Below are 24704 nucleotides of genomic sequence, written 5' to 3'. Positions count from 1 at the left end.
TGCAGTGATTTACACTCCTGCATCCCTGCCTCTACCCACTCTTCTGAGCTGGACGGACCCCAGCTGTCGTCTCCCGCTGACGTCGGCCTGCTTGCCCACACCTGCAGCAGGGGCCTGGAATGGGCTACCCTCCTCTACCCCCAGGGATTTGTCATGATTAACGGTGCCACCTGCTCGAAAAATCCCCCTAATTTCACCCATTTTGGCCCTAACTCTAGCAGCATTTTGGACTACTGCTTTAAGTCCTACAGTGCATGGCTGGTGGTCGATTTGGAGATTCGTCCACAGCTCGAGAGTGATGACACCTGTCTAATCATGTCCCTGAATGTTGCAGAGCCACCGCTGGCTTCTGTGCCTACTGGTAATATAACTGGGAACTCTTCCTTAAACCGTATTTCCTGGAATGAGAAGAGTTTGGCCGCGGCCTCAGTACACTTACAAGCTTTACTGGACACTTTCATTAGCCGCTCTAACTCCGAGGTTTTTGATGGTGGCTGCTTCAGTCCCTCCGGAGTGATTCACGACTTTGGAGAAGTGATCGGCTCCTTGGTTGAACATGTATTTAGAAAGAACACCAGTCTGAGAACTAGCCCCACTATCCTCTGATGCAACCACCAGTATCGTTATGATCCATAGTCATAGTAGCCTCCAAAAGGAGGGACCTGTGCAGGGAGCTCCACAGTATTGTGAATACTCTACTCGAGCCTAACATCTGTGTGCTACGCCTCCACAAAGGTAAGCGTGCATAGCAGAAATGGCTAAAGCAACATTGATAGAATCAGGAGTGTCCCCGCTAGCGACACCTGATGGAGGCTGCTTTGTCTAACAATGGTCGTAGATTCTGGGAGTTAGTAAATGGTGAACACCGTGAGCGTGATCTTTTGGGTGCTCCCTAATCTGCGTAGGTTGAACATGTGGGAAAAACCCTGGATGGACTAATGGAAAGTGAGAATGCGGAGGCTCGGCCAATATTATGAGGATTATTACCAGCTTTAATCCTTTGCGTACTCCTGGCCCTGATGGCTGGCCCTGATGGCATCTGCAGCAAAGTGGTTAAGAATTACCTGGGCTGTGGCACTGGATTGCCTATTCAGGAGCATTGGCGAGTTACAATTTATCCATTGTTCATGGAGAGACAGCATCATAGTCCCCATTTGGAAGAAGGGTGATCGGTCTCTCCCAAGTAACTACTGGTTCCTGGCGATGCTCGATGTATCGTCTAAGATCTTTGCATGTTTGCTCCTCAATGATTTACGGTCCTGGGTCACTGAGGCTAATCTCATCCCACTTAACCAAACTGGGTTCCAATGTGGCTCAAGTACGTCGACTAATTGCCTTGCAATTCACGCTGTAATCCAACAGGCATGGTCGACCCGCCAGTGCCCCGTATATACCGCTTTCATCGATTATAGTGCTGCCTTCGACACCGTAACTCGGAAAAAGCTTTGGCAAAAACTGTCAGCTTGGAATGTTCCAGCCGGACTCTTGTCCATGATAATCCAGCTCCACACGGATATTCCGGTCAAGATCAGACTGGATCAGTCTGGGTCATTCTCTACCTTGATTTCGACGACACAGGGTTTAAAACAGGGTTGCAGTGTTGCCCCTTTTTTGTTCATTTTATAGCTTGCAGATATGGGGTCTGCTTTGGCGAATTCTAAGCTGATTCCACCTAGGTTGGGTGATTTTTCCCTACAGTGGCTCGGCTATGCTGATGACATCATCCTTTTAGACCTCACCCCAGCGAGCTCGCAGGCATCACTAGACTCCCTGAAGAGATTTTCTGATTCTCTGGACCTTAAGGTCAACATTCAGAAAACCAAGGTCTTGGTTTTCCATCCACCTGGCCGCCATAGGATTACTATTCCCTGGAACTTAGATGGTGTTCCTCTTGATGTGGTCAGGGAATACAAGTACCTGGGGATCTATGGTGAGGAGAGCCTGCGGGGTAACTCTCATCTTGCCCATGTTAAGGTCAGATGTGCCCAGGCCATTGGATCAGTTGGGAAACTGGCACGCATCGAGGGGGCAGAGGGCTACTCAGCTGGAATTCTAACTCAGTTATTTTTGGCTAAAATTAGTCCCATTCTTTTGTACGGTGCCGAATGCTGGCACTCAGGGGTCGAATCCCAAGTTGCTGTGTTCGAATCCATGATGCTAAAGAGACTATTTTGCTTGCCTCTCCGTACCCCGGTACAGACCATTTTCCTCGAGTTTGAGATATTCTCTTGTAAAGCCGAGATTGCAGACGTCCTTGCTGAATTTATTTTGGCATCTGGCCAATGCTGCAGGCGGCACACTTAATTCCATAATTTTTAAGGCAGCTTCGAGCAAACTATTGCTCGAGGGGTAATGCACTGCAGTGTATTGTGCAATCTGTGCACCAAAGGTTGGCAGTGGTACCTGGCGTCTACATCCATTGGTCTTACCCATGCTTTAAAATGGCCATGAAAAAGGTGGTTCATGCTCACTTTCGTGAACAGTATGCTGAGCAGTTGCTAACAAAGCACAACAGCAGACTGTTCATTGAGTATATCTTGGCTAGGGCTCACACCCCAAAGTACATTGAGCAATTTGTGGGTAATTCCCTGATATGGGACTATCTGAAGCTGAAAACAAACTCCGTAAAAACCTTGGAGGCAACAGGGGTGTGGAAACAAATTCCTAGGCCTTTACGGCTATGTAGGCTATGCGGCAGCGACAGCTTGGAAACTGTGCAGCACTTGATGACTCTCTGCGAGTCGACTAAGGCGTTATGGGCAGTGGCCAGGCTAGCTGCCGGTTTAGATCACTCTTTTTCTGAAGAGGCACTTTGGGATCTCTTTATGGGGGGAAACATGAGTCCTGTGTTGTGTTCTTTACCATTGTATGGAAAAAGGTAGCTTTTTTTCAACCCGTGGCCAGTAGGCCGGTTTTCTTGTTTTATTATCACCTGCTGTTTCTCTTCTTTTCTCATGTGTCTTTTGTTATGTGTTGTAATAACTGCTGTATAACACTGTAAATAAAATAAATAAAAACATTTAAAAAATCTATGGTTTCACAACTACTTAATGTGCCTCTATGTAAAAAGAAAAGTGAACAATTTGATAAAAATGTAGAGTAGCCACAGTTTAAAGTGATGCATGCATATTTAGCACAGGTTCTCCTAATCCTACTCAGCAGGCAAGTTCCATGGTCGGTACCCTCCTTCCACTGTATATGCTGCTGCATCTGAGACCACTGATCTTTTATAATGGTCAGTCCCAGCTCATTGTATCTCAAGTGGGCCAATGAGCAAGGTCTTTTGTGTGAGATCTTTGTGAAGCTCACGTTTACATCAGTAGGGAATCTAAACAAACCGCAAAAGGTAACGTCATTACAAAGTATACTTTATTTCTATGACAACATTCATTTAAAACCATGTACGTCAGTAGAAATACCAAAGCATAAATCTCACATAAAAATAATCAAAATAACCTAATATTCTTAATGTGCAAAATACAACATACACAACATAAGCATGAAAGACAGCAATTACATTTTCTTTCAAATGGTGCAACAAAATAGGAACTACATTTAGTGCACTAATATAAAAACACACAAATCTGATTGGTTTATACTTGTGCTATGTTTACAAATATAGCTAATATATCCAACATGTTTCTGTCTTCATCTCATAGTTTCGGCATCCATCAGGAAGAATAGTTGTGTTATGTATGCTCATTTCTAATAAACCTTATTGTGTTAGTAAGAAGAAAATGATCCTCTGATTTAATTGGTTCATATGAGAGAACAGTAGAAGGCACTCATGTTCATTTGAATGAAATACCCTTCTCTTATTAAAGTTTGGGAGAGACTTCTCACGTCTACTTAATATCCCTTACAGCAATGGAAAATCCTGACCTTTGCTTCTTTCAATGTAGGTGCCGTATTTAAGCAATAAACCCAGAGCCGCGGGGGCATTACTGAGTCAGGTAATGCCCCGGGGCCCATAGTTACCTTAACGAAGGCACGAGGCATTACCTGACTCGATAATGCCCCTGCTACAAGGGGCTTATTGCTATTAGTACCCAGGCCCGCAAGACCGGGGTTCTGATAGTATTGTTTTTGTGTTCCGAAAAGCTGCGGCATTTCGGAACACAAGAAATAAATGTGAAAAAAATGGCCTCCGGGAAGGAAAAATCGAGTCTGTTTTCCCTTTCCATGGCGGCCATCAGGAGCAGACGCGTTGGGGACAGGAGTGTTCTCAGGGCATTTGCTCCCGAAAAAGGACCAAAAAGAAGGTAAGTGGGGTTGGGAGGGAAGGGAGGGGATTGTTTGGAGGGTGAGGTGAGGGAAAAACACTTATCTGAGTCCCCGGCGGGGGAGGATGGCAGCCTCCAGCCGTGTGGAGGCTCGCAGCGGGGATTGCCCCGTTTCGAGCCTCCTCATTGGCTGAGGGGCTGCCATGCCCCCCGCCGGGAACAAAGGAAAGGAATCCCAGGCGAGGGATCCCGGTCGGGTAAAGCCCCAGCGAGGGCCAATCACATTGTTTGTTACATTCTGATTGACCCTCGCCGGGTAATAATAAAAAATGAACCACTAGGCGCGCTAACATCATGTGCCTCATGTTACACATATTAGACGCTCTTTTATATCTTGATAGCAGCTCTGTTTCAACCCGCCATGTAACGTTCCTGCTGTCTTTGTTGTTATTTTATAGATATCTTTAAGAGTGGCCAATTCAATTGTTATGGGAATTGAGGTGACTCCCAACACAAACAAGACTCTTTTAGTTTAGTTTAGTTTAGTTTAGTTTAGTTTAGTTTAGTTTATTATTTATAATGCGCACCAGACACTGGGGCATCAGGGCGCAGGATACAAGGACATGTTCAGCTTGGTTATATGGGTACATGAAATGTATGGGCAACAATAAGTACATGAAATACACAGGCATATATACAATATAATGACAAGGAGCACAAATGCCTGGGCAGCAGTAGGTACATGAGGTACATGAGGTATATCGGCATGTATGCAATGTAAGTAATAAGATCAGAGAACTTCAGGGAGGGTGTCCCAAGGGACTAACAAGTGGTAAACGAAAAAATGTGCATAGGGGTATACGTGATAGGGGGTATAAGGTGTCAAGAGAATGGTTATCAGAATGCGTTATTATAAGAGAATGCGCTCATGAACACATAGCCACGGGACCTTAGCCAGCGGCGGAACTGCTCTTAACAAGGGAAGGATCTTTGTGAAGCTTACAGGGGACAGCATGAGCTGCTAAAAGTGTCCTGTCAATGGAAAATCTGTACTCTATATTCAAAACAACAGTTATGAACTGCTAGCTACATGGTTCCCACACTTCCCTCCCCAAAGTTAATGTGCTGTGGTGGGAGCATTGTTTTCTCCATATTGTCTCTAACGCCCTCTCATTCTGTCTTCCCCCGCCCTGCTTTCAGGAAGACCCTTAAAACCCTCCTTTTTGCCTGCTTTCAATTGAGGGCCTGAGACGCCCCGATCCAGTACACATCTGTTGAGGTGGTGCAATCAGGAGACTAAGCTCATAGTGCCCTTGTTATGAAAAAAAATAAAGAAAATAAATAAGTTCGAGGATGTGGGCTGTAAAGAAGTTCTGATGCAGGCTAATATTTATTGTTACTATATATTGATTCACCATTAGCACATGTTTCTCTCTATTGACTGACTGAACATTGGAATGTGGTCAATAACAGCCATTATTGACCACAAACTAATTAACTAACAGGATCACAGCTTCAAGTACAAATCACCCACTCATACAATCCTCAGCCCTGTCCCTCCATTTCGAAAGTCTCTCCTGAATCCCTTTCCTGGGGGATGCCAGTCTTGCAAGTATTCACGGTTGCTCTAAAGTCAATGATAAGTAAATACTGTGGGCCTCATTACAAATCTGCCGGTCCGTTAACAACAGTGCCGGTAGGCAGACTTTGACGGTAGCACTGGCACCATTCTGAATGGTGCCGGTGCTACCGTCTTTCCCATTCCCATTGAGTCCTATGGAAAGAAATACACAACTCCGGCAGTAGCCTGCCGTTGTTACCGGCACGGCTATCGCCGGAGTTGTAATGAGGCCCCATGTGTGGCTATAACACACCGTTCAGAATAAGTTTCAAAGCCCTTTTTGACATATTTCATGTTATCAGGCTAAGAATCTTGCTACATCATCCTACCCGGTTAAAAACGTATTTTTCTGGCCAAGCCTCACTCTAGTAGGAAGGAAAATGCATGTAATGTGAGTATCTATAAATGTAATCTGGAAAGCTTTGGTATGCAATTTATTCTTGGCCCTGTGGCCTTGGAAGGAAGCTACTAAAGCATTTTGAATGCATTCATATGTCTTTTTAAATAGCATTTCCCATCTATGAATCTATGATGGTCGCACATTCCCATTCTTGGTCCCACTATTTGAATGGACGTGCTCTATCCATTCACACCCTTGAGAAATGTGATACTTTCAGATGTTTTCTGGAAACCCACTGGTTTACATGCCAACTTCCTCTTCTATGTTTCATCCCGCCAGTGCCATGGAGCCTTTTGCTGACTGAACTCTACAATTATATGAGGATTGTTTTGTTTGCCTGGATTTATTTTTTCATATTTTCTGAGGGTTATCATATCCATTTGAATTGATTTGCACTAGAAACTGTTTTTGTATGATGATGAAATGTTATTTGAAAATATTTGAAAATGTCACTTTTTGCTCAGATTTTCATTTCGAGCCAATCCCAAAGACTCAGGCTCACGCGTAAAACATTTCAGAGAATAAGAAACATGTTTTTGCAAAAAATGACATCCCGAGATTGAACCTTAATCTTGCGGTTAGGTTGCTGTTAGAATATTGAATGGAGCCAAGGTAACCCAGGATTCCATCTTGAAAAAATGTATATGAATTTCGTATTAAGTGAACAGATTTTCAGAAGAAATTATGTTTATGTGAGACGCTACTATTCATGGGGAAGTAATTTACTGAAGTTTTCTATTCTCTAGTATTTAAATATAATATCTGTATTTTGCTAGCGACAAAATGGAGTTCGTTATTTAGATATAAAATGCAAAAACTGTGAGGTACAACAGCAAATCAAATTATTTATGAGGGGATATCGTGGAAACCGTACTTGTTTACTGTCTTCATGGACCAAACATATGTTAATTTGTGGTATATGAGCACGGTCTGTAAAGTTACAAACTTTGCAGAGACAGATGCGACTGCAGTGTCTACTAGCATATGTTAAATTGAATGGCCAGAGACACAAATGCGCCCCCAGCCTTATTCTGAACCAGTCCACACGTGATTCAGTTCTAGAAAGTCCAAGTATGGGGATCCAAAAGAGACGGGCTGCTTTTTATTGGCAATCGCTGTCTGTGGCCACTGGTACCTTCAAGTCTTTCACCAACATTTAGGTTGCTGAATTCATATAAGGTTCTCGGTACACAATTTCTTCACCGATCAAAGCACCCACTCTACTTGTAAACAGAATCAGGCACATAAGCTTCCACCCAATGCCAACATTAGCCAAGAATACCCTTTTTAACTAACTGCACTCGTATAAAATACAAAAATGAATTTTAATTCTTCCTCACAATACAAAGATTGAGACTAGAAAACATTGGAAAATGACTTCCCAAGGAATGGAAGATATCGCTTACCTTTCTCTTAAAACATCTCCTCCTGGAATCCCAACCAGAAATGTGTTCACCCGTTCCTTTCAGCATTCATTTGTCTGGTTCACTAACTATAAGTCCAATGGATTTATGTTTATCAAAACCTTTTCATGACTGGACAGTGTCTCTTGTCCTTTGTAACACCTTTTGTTTTCTATTAAACAGGACCCACCTAAGACAAATGTGATTGGACTGCTGGATATCTATGGATTTGAAGTTTTGGAAACCAACAGGTATGTCTGCCACATTAGATCCATGCGTGTTAGTCTGCACATGATGGGGAAAATGCATTATGTGTCCTTTCAGAGCTGCACAGACAATTTCCAATACATTAGTAAGGGGTTAGCTTGAGGGTGATAATTTGATTTCAGCACTGTAATATTTACTAACTGGTTTGTTTCATATTGATTACCTCAAAAATATTTAGCATGTTAATTTTTTTGCTATAGAACGAATTGCCTTCAAGTTAATTAAATGTACACAACACTTCCGCGCAATCCCTGAAATGACTTAATGGTTTTCATATTACAGCGTCTGTGGTCACCAATTGGACTGGCATAAAAGGCTGTGTTCTATCACTCTTGCCAGTTTTCAAAGTGGTCTCCCACTCAGACATGTTCACCACTCTGAACTATCCAAAGTCTTCATCAACTCTCTGTTAACAGTGACTGCAGAACTCCATAAATACTCGCTCCATACATATTATATGTTTATATGCACACCCTGTCAGTTGCAACACATATGTCTGCACAGAGCAAAATGTGTGAAGATTGCAAACAATGTGCAGGATTTATTTTCCTAAAGGAGACCTGTTCATTGTGGGTGCCCACCTAGGTGGCACAAAGCTGTACAGCCGTCCTACTAGTAAATGTACAGGAGCATTATGAGTGCACGTGACGTGCATTTGTATTGAGTGGGAAACATGCAAACTATGGTCTCCTGGAGGCAGCAGCAAGTATCCGTCCCTGTGCCCACGACCTCGAAATCCCGAGGCAGGGCGGTAAGGGCAAGATCCTCAGGATTTCCTCAAGGAGTGATTATTTTTCCTTTTTTTTAAGTTGGAAAAGAAAGGCAGTGGGTTGGTGCAAATGTCTGATGTTAGTGTAGTTCTGTTTCTGGGGCAAAAACCACACTGTGGTGAGGATTTGCTATCTGTATCACCTTGAATGGGACACCAAGTGCATTGGGCTTATGAGGGTAATCAACGGGTGCATGATGCTACATGAATCACGGACGGGCACTCGTGTACCCAGGTCACTTCCTCATGGGTTCCCTTGTTAGGTAAGAACTGTTTCTGAATTCTCAGTATAGACATTTGTATGAGGGGTTAAATTGTGCCCAGTGTAATGTGCTCAACAGTTCGTTTTTCTTTGTTGGCTAGCAAAATAATGCGCAATATGTATGCAATTCCCCCCGATGGTTTGCAATGGTTCCTCCCTTCCCCGATGGTTTCAGTCAGAAGGGCAGTATGCCGTTGGATCGAGGTTGTTTTAGTGGAAAGACAGGGCAATAGAAAACAGTACTAGTATGTTAGGTTCTTTTCAAGGGATGATCAGTAACCAGACTTAAACGGTTTGATATGATATGATAGGTTATTTATAACACGCTTAACACCCAGAGGTTTCTAAGCTCAGACCCAGGGATCGAACCTGTGGTGCTCCATGTCGTCTTGCTGCCAAGGCAACCACGTTGCCCCTGAGTTTTCCTCCCGAGACTATACAGTGTTTATATCAAATCCTATATATTGAATCCCCATATATCGAATCTTTTATCTTCAAAACCTTTATAGTGAATGTGTTTGGGGTGGGGTAAAGGGTTTAAACATTTTGGCAAACAGGATGGATTCTTAGGGGTGGGAAACAGAGGTTTGGGGGGAAATGCATTCACTTTAAATGTTTTCAAGATAAAAGATTCGATATATGGGCATTCGTTATATATTACCTCGACGGTTAATGTCATCATAGTCCTTGGTTCTTTCAAGTTGGCACGGCATGTTCAGGAGGTTGTTGTGTGTGTGAGCGGTTCAGGTACTGCCACCTAACAGATCCAAGATCACCTACTGACAAATTGCCTTCTGGGTGCTTTGAAAGCTTGCTTTTGTTCAAGGAGGGTACTACAATTGCAGTTGCCTCTTTTAGTGAAGACGGGTTAGCTTATGCAACTTTATCACAATACAGCCCTTCCAGTTTGATAGCTGCACAGACTAAGCTAAGGGTCGCATTACAATTTTGGCAGTGTGGTAAAAGAGTGACTAATTCTGTTACTGCCACTTATTGGGTGGTAACATTTACCACACACCCAAACTAAGAGTTTGGCCTTGAAGCGAAGGATACTGAGGGTAAATTCTCCACTTTAATGCCAACAAATGGCAGATTTACTGTGGCAGTTTTACCACTCGCAGTAAATCTGCCAAAGTTCTCCTGGAGTCCTATGGACAAAAAAATGTGGATTAACGCCACCACACCACCACTTGGAATCTCGTGGTAAATCCATGGGACAGAGTGCCCTTTGTCTTTTATATTCCTGCTCCTGTATTTCTAGTCTGGTGCTCTCAAGGTCGACACTGCCCCGCTCATCTTTAACATTGGCCTTTCATCGTTAGCAGATACAATCGAGTGTCGCAAGTCTGACATGTATTTGCATGCACATGAAAAACAGATCTATTTCAGGTTGGGACTTGGCATTGAAGTGGTGTCGGTATTTTTTAGTAGATGTGGATTCCAGTTCCCACCTACTGCCAGTCCTTGAGGGTAGTCGATGCTCCAGGAATAAGATGATTCCCAAAAGATTCTGCGGAAAAGCTTTCAGGGAGGGAGGAGCACTGGATGCGAGTAACCCAGCTGCTTCTGCTGTGTCACCAGTTCGGTTCCCTCTGGTTGCTGATTGACAAAGTTAAGGTACAGAATACCCCACCTTATTGCACTCTTGGGAACTGAATGTCAGTCAGAGTTGTTGCAACTGTCAAACATGTGTCATCAATCAGTGGTGGTAGCCACATTTAGGTCTTCCCTGGCTTCTTTCTGGGCAAGCACACAGGAGGTGGATTCAGCAATGAATCCTGTACACCTTCTTTATACAGCTTTCCAGATATGGTTATGGCTGCTCTGGCTACCAACATTGAGTTTCAGGAAGGCCATGAAAATCTATGTCATCACACTTATGTCCATGCAAACTGGGCAAACAAAATTTAACTGACATAGAAAGCGGACAATGCTTTCACCGGCTCTTCTTTCGCTGCACCGGCTTGTCGCTGGTCTGTGAGTTTGGTGACCTGTGTTCAGCAAACATGGTTTTGCCCAATTCATCTTCATCAAACATCAGTCAAACACATTGAACAAGCTTTTGTTTCTCAATAAAGTCAAAAGTCTGCGGCATTGTACTGCTGTATAAAAACAAACTGCCAACAGTCAGGGAGGTACACAGCTAGTCAAGCATGGATATTGGTCAGGTAAAAGACTGCATGGAACTTTGAAGGACCCTGTTATGCGAGACATACTTTCAGAGCGAACAATGCACAGAGTTACAGTGCCTGTGAGCAGGGGTGTTTCTCAGTCTGGAAAAGACCCGGGGCTATGCTAATGTCGGAACTGTCGGGACTGTGGGCTAGCCTTTTGGTTGTAGCTCTTGAGATTCTCTCCAGGGCTACAACCGAAAGACCAGGGGCTATAGCCCCTTTAGACCCCCCCTAGAAAAAGAGGTAATATAATAGGTCAGGGCTAGCAAAAATGTAGGGACCTCAGACATGTCACAGTGTTGGGTTTTCAATCTAACATATCCCATGCCCCCAGATTATGGTCTGGAGGGCTAGCCCCCCATGGTATGGCCCTCCACGTCCACCCAGATGAACCTTCAAGGAATCCAGCTGCATGGTGCAATCCATGTCTATGCTCAATCATGCAGTCAAGCCCTTCCAGGCTGGGGAACTAAATGCGCAGTTTGGCATTTTCTTACTTCATGTTCATAAGCCACTTTAAGGGTTTATGTTCTGTTCGGATCATAATGGTAGACCCAGTATGGTAGGGCCTAAAATGTATTAGTAGACAGATCATTCTAAAACACTCTTTCGATCAGTTTCCCACTATTGTACTCTATTGTTAAATTGGTAAATGATGATAATGATCGGAGCTGGGAAGCAGAGGTGAGAAGCAGTCTGCAGCAGTCCAGCACGAGAGTCTTTCTACTGTCCTAACTGTGTGAGGTGGAGCCTATAACTACCCTTACCTACCGCGGAGCGGTGAGCTGAGCTGGGAAGCAGAGGTGAGAAGCAGTCTGCAGCAGTCCAGCACGAGAGTCTTTCTACTGTCCTAACTGTGTGAGGTGGAGCCTATAACTACCCACACCTACCGCAGAGCGGTGAGCGGAGCTGGGAAGCAGAGGTGAGAAGCAGTCTGCAGGAGTCCGCTGCAGACGCGGAGTCAGAGTCGCATGGAACCGGACGTAAGACCACAGAAGTCTTCAAAAGCCACATGGTTAATGGCGACCGGATTAAAGGAGAGGAGTAAGTCCGAATCCGCAGTGAGACAGGCAGTGAGACAGACAGTGAGCCCTGTTGAGGAAGAGGTCTCTGGCTGTCCGGCCTTAAAGTCGGGGGCCAAAACTACAGCCCCGACCTTTGAGGAGATAGGAGTTCCGAGAATCAAGCAAACACCTACGGGGGGGCTCGTCGGAGATTCTAACACTATCGAGACCCCCACGGGCAGTAGTGGGGCAGATGCGAGGAAACAAACAAAGAATAACGAGAGTGTTCTCGGAAAACGGATCACGTCAGAAGTGGAAGCACCCTTAGACGGTGAGATTCTGTGTCCATGGAGTGGAGCAGAATCTCGGGGGGATGAACTTACCAGCATGAGTACCCCGGTGTCTGAGGCCGATCCTACGGCTGGCTTCTCGCAGTCTCCACTGGAGACGAGTGACGTCTGTGCAAGCGCGGTCGGAGGACGGCGCCCGCCTGACGCCAGGCGGAAGTTCAGGAGCGAAGGGCTAGGCCGGAGTCCAAACGATGAAGAAGGAAGGAGAGTGCAGGATGAAGAGGAGAAAGCGGAGGACGTGGAGGCCGCGGTCGTAGAGGCGGGGGTCTCGTCTCGGAACGAAAGGGCCCCCGTCAACAAAAGCCTCCCAGGAAACAACGATGGGCCTGTGAAGGGACCAGGAGAGTCAGAGGCAGAGGCACTGAGGATCAACCCTCAGTGTCCAGTGCAAAACCAACCAAACAGCCCTGGAGGGAGCCGCGGAAAACCGTGGAGCCAGCAGACCACTACTCTGGAGTACGAACCAGGGGGAGTGGTAGCCCAGAAGACGAGTAAAATAGAAATAAAAGCTATGATACACCAAAGGAGCAGTGAGAAAGAGAGCTGTACTAAAAAAAAAGTAAGACGGACTAAAAGAAGATCACATGAAAATAATACCACTAGGGGGGCTATTGCCAGCGAAACTGACTCCGAAGATGAATCGGATGTGGCGAGTCGCAAAGACTCGGAGGAGGGGCTGAGTGCAGTAGATTCAGACCTAGAGATCATCGAACCTGAGGGCCCAGGCGATATAATAAATGGATCAACGGAATTGGAAGCAAACCAGAAGACCCCGGCAAAGGGGCAAAAAGGGGAGAAAATGGGGGAAAACCACCAACTATGTTTGAAAATAAGAAAAAAAGGAACGAACCCAGGGACAAAAAAGGCAAGAACTGAAAGGAAAACGGGCAGAAAGGGAGGGATCGAACAGACAAGAACGAAAGAGTCGAAAAGAAGAGGTTCCCAAAGGAAAGGTTTACCGGCTCCTATCATATCGCACCCATTAAAGAACTTCTTCATACAACATCATAAAAGAAAGTTACTAATTGATGACGAAGTTTCCTATGCTGAATTGTTGGAAGCGGTCGGGGAAACGCCATCTGCGCCAAAGCAGCAAAAAACCGAAAGTGGTCCGTTTGTGTCCATCAGCCAAGACCAGGCGAAAGAGGCAATCTCGGAAAAGACGGCAACTCAGAGTGTAGCCCCTCCTAGGATCAGTGAGATGAGTGGTCAGGAGGCAGGTACGGAAAGAGAACAGCTACGTGTCCTCCCCCCTGGACCGCTAATGAAAACCACAAAAAATGGGACCAAAGAGACGGAACAGAAAAGGACTGAGCAGGAGGGGGAGAACAACAAGGAGCAGGTTTCTGCAAACCCGCAACTTGGGAACACAACACAAAGAGGGGTACCTCCATCGGACAGAGAACAGTCTACGGCATGGACTAAACCACATCTGACGACAGGCTCCCCCATGAAAGCAGCCATCGAAGCAAGGGATGGGTCGAAAGCAATCTGGGACCAAGTACTGTCGAACAAAGGGTCGGGTGGGCCAAATCAAAGAAAGGACAAAGTATATAGTTCTTTGGTGGACATAACACAGTTAGACCCTCACACGGCGACACGAAGACAAGAGAAAATTCAAGAATCTCCAAAAAAGAGAAGACTAAGTGACATCGCAGCCTCAATGCAGAAAGAGATGCCTAACAACAAACCAGACATGATCGCAATTATGAAAAGCTATGTCAATCGTGCTGGCACCATTCTGCAAGCTATACGAGGCAATAAAGGAAGATGTAAAGGATAACACTGCAATCTTGGCAAATATGATAAGTAAACTAAGCCATGTAGAAAGTTATATCATCGTGGGTGAAAATCGGGCAACACAGGAAGCATGCAAGTGGGACACCAAAATCAAAACGCTTGAAAAGAAGATCGAAATAATGGAAGCCCTAAATAAGGATCAAATGGAAAAAAGGAGCTGTACAAAAGCTAAGATCCAGGAAATGGCAGCGTAGTCGAAGACAAAGGGAAATCCGCCCTCATCTCCCAGAAAGAAGAAAAAAGCACTGACTGGGGAGCAAATCGTTAAAAGAACAACCCAAGTATCACATCACACCCCGGAGGAAAACAGAGGCGTGACATTATCAGTGAGGCAAACGACTGAGTCGTCAGAAATAATCGACCTTGGGGCAGGGTGCGCAGAAGAGGAGAAAAACAACAAACCAACGGAAAGACGAACGAAGGAACCGGACGCTAGATCACCGAAAACCATAGAGGAGTTTATGGTTATGTCCTACTTAATGAACATCTCAACCCACGAACACAAGGAAGAAACCAAACAACAAAGTAAAGAAAAAAGAGAGGGTGAGATAAAAAGAAAAGGTGCAAGCCAAATAACGGACAAGGTGGATGGGAAAGGAGTGGCGGAGAACGAGCAGGCGCCTCCGATCGACAGTTGGCAAATTTAAACGACCCGCAACAGAAAAAAGGCCCCCTGGGTACTCTGGGAAATACAAGGGAAAACCCAAACAATAATAGCAGAACAGAAACGCATTCGAATGAGAAAGAGGAAAGCCATGAAAAGGCCAGGCATGATAATAAGAAAGAAGAGACAAGAGTGTTTAAACTGGAACAGAGAGTCGAAGACAGAAGATTCTTGATCTTGAATAGACCTACAGTGCTGAATATAATGAAAAAAATGAAAACCCTGAGATAAATCAGAACAGAAGACCTGAAACTTGTGGAGCCTTATCATAGAGAAAAGAGGGCCAAGGCCTACCTCCATCTCAAGCCTGCAGGAATCGAACATATTGACCAACAAGCCTATGAAGAAATCAAACATTTGGGTTTCCACCTCACAGAGCTAACCAAGAAAAACGACAAAAATACCCTCGTAATGGAAAAGGCAGAAACCCAAAGAGCAAAAACGCACTACAAATCAAGGACGGAAGAGCTCTATCATCAAAACCGTTGGAAAGAACCACAGGAGAGGGTGGAAGCACGCAGAGAGCATCGTAACATCAGATGGGACGATGCACGAAAGAGTGAGAGAAACAAGAAAGAGACAGAAATCCAAGCAGCAAGCCGGTCCCGCCTATCTAGGGAGAACCGGCAGAGACCGAAGGAAGACTCAGAAGACTCCCCGGCAAAGGACAAAGACAGGGATTTACGGAGGGTAAGAGGGGACGAGCAAAGGAGACATGAGGATAAGAATAGAGCAACATCTAAAACAGAGAGGAAAGTGGTGGAGGAACAGAAAGCAGGCCCATGGAAATGGCTAACACAAAGCTGGAACAAAAATTCAAAAAAATAGCAACGATCTGGGTCCCCCGGCGTCCACAAGATAAATCAAAGCAGTGACGCGGTGAGGCCCGAAAAAGATCATTTTACTTTGGGGTCTTGGAACACAAGAGGCCACGCACATCTGACCACAGCTGGAGAGGTGGAACTGGGTATTTATGACATAATATGCCTTCAAGAAACATGGTTGCTTGATAGGCCAGTGCTCGATGGCTACACCGTCGAAATCTCGCCGGCAGTAAAAGGTCTGCTAGGTAGACCTTCATCAGGTCTCCTAATAGCGATTATAACAGGACAGGGGCTATCGGAACCAGAAAAATGGAAAGAAGCTTATGAACTATTGGTGGTTTTGACATCATGGAATCAGTGCGATGGTAAGAAGCAAAAATCTCAGATAAAGCCACTAGCGATAGTCAACTGCTATTGGAACCCGCAACGGACGTCCACCAAATCGTTCTGCTCAAACATGAGAGACACAATTCATAAGCTATACGAGGAGTTCGAGAGGATCGAAATCGTAGTATACGGATACTTCAACGCGAAATGTTCCAAGATAGAGTCGGTATACTCGGGGGGCAAACAAGCAAGCGGAACATAGGACCCAGCTGGAGAAAGAGGAAAGGCGTGGAATGAGGTCATCAGAGTCAGGAACATCCAAAACACAGCCGACCTCTTTCCCTCCCAACAAAACCTTCCAACGTGGGAACGCAATGCATCAAAAGCGACCCTGGACTACATCTTTATCTCTGATGGGTTGACAAGTGTCATGAGGAATTTTGAATTTATAAAAACCCAACAAAGCGATCACAATCTGCTAACGTGCTCATGGCAAGGACACAGACCAAATAAGGAAGTATATGATTCAGCAGTTGAAGCAAATGCCCAGAGAACCCGTCTAAGAATAACCGAAACCGACATAGCAAAAATCAACTTAGCGTGGTCCCAAAAGACAATCAAATCTCAAATGACATCTGATGAGGAGAGACCGAACTACCTACCATTTTTATTGGCATTGCGAAGAAAGGTGAATAAAAACAGCGAAAACCCAATAGCACCAAAACATGCTTTTGATAAAGAGTTGGTAGACAAAAGGAAAATTGTCCGTAGACTGAAAAGAGTGGCAAAAAAGACCAATGCGCTGGAAGACTGGAAGAAATGGAAGCAGGCAAAGAACGAGTATACAAACTGGAGAAAACAGCACAGAGCTGCCCAAATCCAAAAAGACTCTGAGGAGATGCTGTAAAAATTACAATCAAAAAAGGCAAGGGATTTCTGGGGCTTGATAAACACACCAAATAATACACTCAAGAGCGTACAGAGCAACGCAGTCCCAGAAGAAAGTTGGATAGGCCACTTTACAACAGAATTCAAGTCCCCGGAACAAGATGAGGGCACAATGAATAAAATGAACAACACACCCTGGGTCGACGTATCAGATAAAGCTGACATCGAAAAAGCAATCAACAAACTAAAAACATCCCGCGCACCAGGTCCGGATGGTTTATCAAACAAGGACCTTAAAATGTGCCCGAAGGAATGGTCCAATCTGATCAGCAAGATATTTGAGGAGTGCGGCAGGAAAAAAATGATCCCGAAAACATGGCTAAATGCGGTCATAGTTCCGATCTACAAGAAAGGAGCACGACATGAGCCTGAAAGCTATAGACCCATCGCCCTATTAGACATAATAGGAAAGATCTTTGCGACTCACCTACTCACTCACTTTCGCACCTGGGAACAAAACGGCCCTTCAAGAGACGTCCTGCAAACAGGGTTCCAAAAAAACAGAAGTACGGGGATTAACATCTTTCTACTGAATATTCTGAAGGCTAAAGTAAAGGAGGGGGCCCCAAGGATCTTCCTGGCCTTTGTGGACCTATCAAAAGCGTTCGACAGGATAAGTCGAAGAATGCTATGGGACAAACTACAATCCTGGAAGTGCCCAGAGGAGGTGATGGACCCCATAAAAGCCCTACATACAAAGACGAAAATCAGAGTGAAATTAAACCTACAAGGCACCCTCTCTGAAGAGATCGAAGTAAACAGAGGTGTAAAACAGGGCTGTCCATTGGCCCCAGCACTATTTATAGCCTTCCTGGGAGATTACCAACACTCAGAAGAGAAAATAAGAGTGTTCCCTCCCAAAATTGCTAAAACAGAAATCCCACGCCTGCTATATGCTGACGATGTAATCTTGATCGATCAAACAAAAATAGGCCTCCAACGGAAACTAACAAATCTGGCAAGATATAACAGCGAAAACAACCTCGAAATAAACAAATCAAAAACGAAGGTTATGATATTAGAAAAAGGTCAAAACCTAAGAAAGAAAAAGCAGACTTTGTTTATCGAGAACATGGGAATAGAAAACATAAAAAGTATCAAATACCTGGGGGTAATGATGGACAGCTCCGGAACAGATAGCGCTTGGCAAAGCCAACTATGGGTGAAAACAAAGCGCCTGACAGCACAAGCAAGAGCAGTGGAAAAAAAATACGGAACATTCTCGCTATCTCCAGCCATCATATTCTACAAATCTAAGGTAGTGGCGGCCTTAGTGTACGGAGCCGAAACTTCATTCAATATACCACGCCAGCTGTGGACAAAATTGGAGGGCTATATATGGAAAACGCTGTTAGGGGTCCCGAAATCGACAGCCATGCCGGCAATTAGGAGAGAACTGGGCCTGGTATCCTTGGCAGCCATGGTGGACCAAAGTGCGATGACTCTATTCAGAAAGATAATCATGTCGGGCACGCTACCTACCTATAAGTTCATGAGAGATGAAATTGAAGCAGGAAAGTGCAGAGCCCTAAACAATTGGGCGATGGGTAGAAAAGAAGATCTGAAAAAAATTGCCTGCTCTGAAAAAGATCTAATGGAAAATCCTGAGAGAATCAAACGAAAAATGAAAGAGTGGGATTGGATGACCACAGTGGAGAAAGTGGCTGGCAATAAACTTCTAACGCATTTACCACCCACTTTCAATTGTTTGAACAAACCTCAAAATTACTGCCACAAATTCCCCGACAAAACCTTTTTCTAAAAGCCAGATTAAACCTACTACCAACCCGAGAAATCATATCCATTCGGGATTCGAATAGGATAAAGACATGCCGCCTATGTGACAATCAAGCGGAAATAGAAACACTGAAACATCTAGTGTTGAAATGCCCAGAAACTATGGAAATCCGAAAAATGTATCTTCAACCCCTGGCAAAAAATGCATGGCACCTCGAACCCGATGACTGGTGGAACCGATTAATATCAGGTGAAAAAACAAACTGGACGGTGGCAATGGCAAAACTAACAGATATCGTGATGAAAAAGATCAACACACTTTCGAATGGACCACAACCTGCATCAAGACAGGAACCAACATAGGGAAGCGGACAAAGATGCAAAGCCCAGTGGGACAGAGACACCATCTTTGTGAGACGCGGAGAGGAAGGGGACGTGCGCGAAGTGCTTCCCTAATGAAGAGAAAGAAACTGTGAAGAAGTTTTGATAAAACTCTTTGTTTTACCACTTTGAGTAAATTTCAATAAATAAAAAAAATAAAAAATAAAAATAAAAAAAATAATCACATACTCGCGTTTACACACACTTGTTTACTATGTGCATGCTACTCTAGCAAGATTGCCCATGTCTACGTGTTATATAGGAGGGATATATAGGAGGAGAAGCTTACACACTTCAGCCCTACAAATACGGCACTCATGTTTAGGTCGCTGCTGCCCCGGCTGTAGATCGGGACACCAATAATGTTGCTGTACAGTCTCAACGCTCCAACTCAAAGTTGCTGGAATCTATTTACTGTATTCATACTTTTTTCATGGTCAGCTTTATGTGTCTTGTTGCAGAGTTAGAAACAAAGACAATATGTTCACACTAACTCCTACAGGAAAGACTAGCAATATTGTCTACATCGAAGCCTTAGTTTGGTTCATTAAATACAATTCAAACTAGGACCGAAGTAGGGATTACTGTGCAAAGCACAGGTACACCTGCTAGTTCATTTATATACGGAAGGAACAATGCTCTTTTGATCACAAAAGAACGTACAATAGATAAGAAATCCGATTTGATGGAAAGCAGTGAGCTTCTTACAATATAGTGAGTTTGAGGGACATTCTGCTGGTTCCATGTCATTTCAACACCTGTAATTACTTTGAGGTAAATTACTTTGAAGTAATTACTTTGAATGTTCACTTCGATTTTTTTTAATTTTATTTGAAGGCCATACAATGCCCACTTCCCCCTTCACTAGTTCCCCTAACCCAAGCCCCTCCTGACCCCCTTTGTACCTCTTAACCCACAACCCCTTATATTTTTCAAAGTAATTTCAAAGTAATTGCATCAAAGAAAATGACTTTGAATTCATTACTTGCACTGAAACCACTGGGTACCCATTCTGACCAGGTTGTAGAGCGGAGTAAATGGAACAGTCACCGGGGACAATACATAAGTAGAAATACATACATTAAGGGCAAGGAACATTGGACATTTTCAAGTGCAGGTAACCAGTATGGCCATCTCTGCTCAGGATTTGAACATGATGGGTGAGGTGCTAGAGTGGAGGCAGAGGAAGTGAGGGACAGAGGCAGGTTAGAGGCGAGGGAAACATGTTAGCTAGTAGACACATGAGAGGTAGGTTAAGAGGGTAACTCTGAGGTGAGGTGGTAGGATTTTAGTTTGGTTTTGAACAAATCCGTGTCGACTGTTTCTCAGATGTACGGGGGAAAAGAATTCCATGCAAGTGGAACAAGAAAAGAGAAGGAGCGGAAACGAGAGAAAGCACAGGGAGGGCGAGGAGCCACAAGGGTAGTCAAGTAAGCAGAGTGGAGATTACGGAGAAGGCTTGTAGAGTTGGATAGAGGAGGAGGGATACAGTGGAGCTTTACCATGGAAATTTAAATCTGGCCCTGTATTACATCGTGATGGTATGAGGAGGTATGAGGAGGTAGGTGTGAAGTGAGGGAGTTCAAAGAGAGTCCCGGTTTCGAAGTTGATAATTTTGTCGAGAGGACAGAAGGCACAGTTGGGGAGACCAAAGATGATGCTGGCACCGTAATGCAGTTTAGAGAAGACAAGAGTGGTTAAGAGATGCTTGGCGGTGTTAAAAGGGAGGAAGTTCCTGATTTTCCTAATATTCAGGAGGTTAAGGAGAGCTGGCGTTCCAATTTTGTAGCTGAAAGTAGAGAAGGTGTGAGAAGGGTCATAGATGATGCTGAGGTTTCTATCTGAAGAAGAGTAGAGGAGAGTGCTAGGTGGGAACTGGATAGGCAGAGGAAGGGATGAGAGACAGCTTTTGGCAGGGAAGAAGAGCACCTCTGTTTTGGTAGACTTCAACATCAGAGAGTGTGAAGCCATCCAATATCTTATGGCAGAGCGACAGTGTGAAATTTTGATAAGAGGGATCATAGGAGAGTTCAGGAAAAGAGAAAAAGATTTGGGTGTCGTCCGCGGACAGTTGGTACGAGAACCCAAAGGAGGAGATTAGTGCCCCAAGAGCAGAGGTGTAGCATGTAAAGAGGAGCATTCCCAGGACAGAGTTTTGTGACACACCAACAGTTAGGGGAGTGAGTTGAGAGGTATTGTTGCTCCAGGAGACAGAGAATTGGCGAGGTGCAAGTGCAAGGTAAGATTCAATCTAGGCGAGGGCTTAATTGTAAATCCCAAGAAGAAAGAGCATATTAAGAAGATCAGAGTGATCGACAGTGTTAAAGGCAGCAGACAAGTCAAGGAGAATTAGAATAGAGGATAAGTTGGAGTGCTTATCCGAGGCGATGAAGTTGTACACATTCATGAGCGCAGTTTCCATGGAGTGACAGGAGTCGAAACCTGCTTGTAGGGGTCACCGTGGTTGTGGATGTTGGTAAAACGGTCGAATACAACACTATTTTTAGCACTTTAGAGTAGTTTGGAAGGAGAGAATGATGGGTGAAAGTTAGCCAGTAGGTTCAGGTCAGCCCCTTGCTTTTTTAGGCGAGGAGTGACCATGGCTGTTTTGAAATCAGAGGGAAAGCAAGAGGAGTCGAAGGACAGGTTCAAGAGTTCAGCTAGGTGAGAGGCCACAAAAAGGGCAATAGGCTTGACTAACTGAGGAGCAAGAGGGTCTGATGGGGTACAAGAGGGTTTAGCCTTCATCGGTAGAGATAGTGCTTTGTCAGTATTAGTATGACAAAAGTAGGAGATAGAGGCAGAGGAAGATGGCAGAATAGGTGGAGTGTAGAATGTAGGATGAGAGAGTGTGTGGAAGGTTAGGAGAGAGTCTCTAATTTTGGAAATATTTGCAGTGAAGCATTCAGCTAGGTCATTAGCTGTGAAAGTGGAGTTGATAGTCACAGACTTAGGAGGAGTGAGGAGTGAGTTTAAGGTGCCCTGTAGCCGGCGAGGATTGTTGGAGTCAGAGTCAGTGAGGGTTAGGTAGAATTCCCTTTTTACTCTGTCAAGAGTGGACTTGAGAGAGTTCAGGGCAGAGAAGTAGAGTTGCAGGTCCTCATGCGAGTGGGTACGTCTCCATTCGAGCAGCCGACGGATATGTGTGCGGCGAGAACGTATGAATGGTGTCACCCATTGCTGAGGATGCTGAGACTTAGGGGTGAAAGTAAGCAGCGGGACATGAGAGAAGAATAAGTCATATAGTAGGGATTGGAAGATGTAGAAGGCAGTGCTGGTGGAAGAGGCATTAGCTGTGAAGGAGGAAAGTGAAAACTGTAGGTCAGAGAGAAAGGGGGAATGGCAGGTTTACATTTCCTTTTAGTAATAGGTGAAGCAAGTGGTGAGGAAAGGTCAGAGGTGGAAAGGAGATGGTGGTGGAAACAATTGAGTGGCCAGATATGGATGGTGTGACAGAAGTATTAGTGGCTGAGAAAGAAGTGGAGATGAACAAGAGATTCAAAGAGTTACCCCCTGTGTGAGAAGGTAGGTTATGGATAGAGTGAAGAGCGTGGTCACTATGAAAAGACTGAAGTTCAGATTTCTGAGAGGTGGTTGGAGAGGGAAGGTTAAAGTCACCTAGAGAATGAGGTGCTGTTTAGTAGAAAGAGAATCAAGGAGTTGCCCAAGATCATCAAAGAATGGTCCAGTGAGACCAGGAGGGCGATAGACGGAGATGATGTGAACCGAGTAAGGCAGAGCAATAGTAGAGATGGTGAATTCAAAAGAGGTTGGAGAGGATGTAGCATTAGAGATTTGTGAGGCATTGAGGCGGGCAGAGAGTAGGTGTCCAATGCCTGCACCTCTGCCAGCCAGTCGAGGAGAGTTAAATGAAGGATAGTTTGGAGTCATATAGCGCTGCCAGAGTGGCAGTGTCAGATGGAGAAATCCAGGTTTCAGTGATAGCAAGAGGATCTAGAGTAGGAGAGCTGGAGTGAGAGTAGTCAGTGATAAAGGACGGGTTTTTTTGCATATAGGCTGAGCATTCCAGAGTGCAACGTTCAGTTGATGAGGTAAGGAAGGGTATAGAAGTTGAGTCTCAGTGGAAGAGAGTCGAGGCGGATAGGTGTTAGAGGAGGTTTGGCTAGCTTGTCAGTTTTGTTTGTTGGAAGGCGGTGGAAGTTAAATGGAGTAGTAGTTGTGAGTTTTATAGTAGGAATAGGAAAGGAGGAAGTTGTAGCATGATTAGAGAAAGCGTAGGAAGCAGTGGTTAGCAGGAGCAGCAGGAGGAGCAGGTGTGAATGCATTATAGGTATGTAGCGCAGTGTGGAAATAGAATACAGTAATTAGGAAGCTATGGGTACTCACAGGTGCAGGTGTATGCAAACAGCTGTTTTAGTGGAGTGTTGAGGTTAGATTTGAATGTTGTTTGTGTTCTGTATGCAGGGCATTTTTTGTGGAAATCTGTGGCAAACGGGCTAACAGGGAACACAGAATGAAGTAAAGAGGGATATAATAGCAACCCTTAGCTCTGTCTTCCATTTGCTCTGGACGCCTGGGAGAATGGACGCCCAAAGCACAGTGCTTGCATAACCAAAGTAACCTGGAAGTAACTTTGTCAGAGGTCACAGGGGCAGTCCCTAGATTGATCCTGTATGCTTCTTGTGGGTCTCATGACCTCTGCAGGCAGCCTCAAGCAGATGGAAATAGGGCTTCTGGTGGTGTTGGGGTGAGCTCCATGTTGCTCCCAGCCCAGTTGATGCCCCTTTTTGGAGGTGGGAAGACCTTCCAAAGATGTTGGTTTGGGGTCAGAAGTCACAGGGAAACCCCTGTCCGACGGCGTATATTGCTTAAATATATACCTCTCTTACAAGTTGCTTTCCAAAAGTTCTTGTGAGGCTTTGTCACATTGAAATAGCTTTCATTGTTAATCATTGCTTTGTATCCCTGTATATTTGTGATGGTAGCACTCATTTGTGATATTTGTTTTGTGTATTTTTAATTTTCCACCTTCACTTTGTTGTCTCTTTTTCTCTGGTATCAAAAATCCTAAATTTTATGTACACTTACATAACATATTTGTATTTTGAATGTACTTATATGAGTACTTCAGCACTAATATAACATTGATAAAAAAAGACTTTGAAATAATTTTAGAAGTACGTGCTTAATTTTGATTGATTCTCCCAATCTCTGCACCTGACTAAGTCTTGCCTCCCTGTTGCTAGTCTGACGATGATTAAAATGCTTTGTTGTTCATGAAGATACAAGTTTTCTATAAATACTTCTTTTAACGTTTAGTGTGAAAGATGTCTTTTGTTAATCATGAAGCTTAATGAATTTATGGGAACTTCTTTCCCACCTGATAACTACTTTTCCTATAATGGCAAAGAAGAATATTGCAACGCAAATGATCATTTATGGTACTCCTTTCTAAAACTTGCTGTCACTAGCTTCGAACAATTCTGCATCAATTACTGCAATGAGAAGCTCCAGCAACTGTTCACAGAGATGACCTTGAAAGCTGAGCAGGAAGAATATGATATGGAGGGAATAGAGGTGAGCAATGCA

General features: G+C 44.4%; 1 protein-coding gene across 2 annotated transcripts in view; it reads left to right on the top strand.

The window, feature by feature from the left end:
* Window positions 1-24704, top strand: part of MYO1H (myosin IH) — an 833585-nt gene that overhangs the window by 325160 nt on the left and 483721 nt on the right. For both annotated transcript variants that reach the window (XM_069619421.1, XM_069619420.1), the window contains exons 12-13: window positions 7831-7898; window positions 24587-24692. In XM_069619421.1, coding sequence (XP_069475522.1) covers window positions 7831-7898; window positions 24587-24692 — 174 coding nt within the window. The remainder of the gene's footprint in view (window positions 1-7830; window positions 7899-24586; window positions 24693-24704) is intronic.

The sequence above is a fragment of the Ambystoma mexicanum genome, chromosome 10 (assembly GCF_040938575.1).
Source record: "Ambystoma mexicanum isolate Mex_15411 chromosome 10, UKY_AmexF1_1, whole genome shotgun sequence".
Lineage (NCBI taxonomy): Eukaryota > Metazoa > Chordata > Amphibia > Caudata > Ambystomatidae > Ambystoma > Ambystoma mexicanum.
The sequence above is the reverse complement of the archived record's forward strand: the minus strand, read 5'-3'. Positions and strand labels throughout refer to the sequence as shown.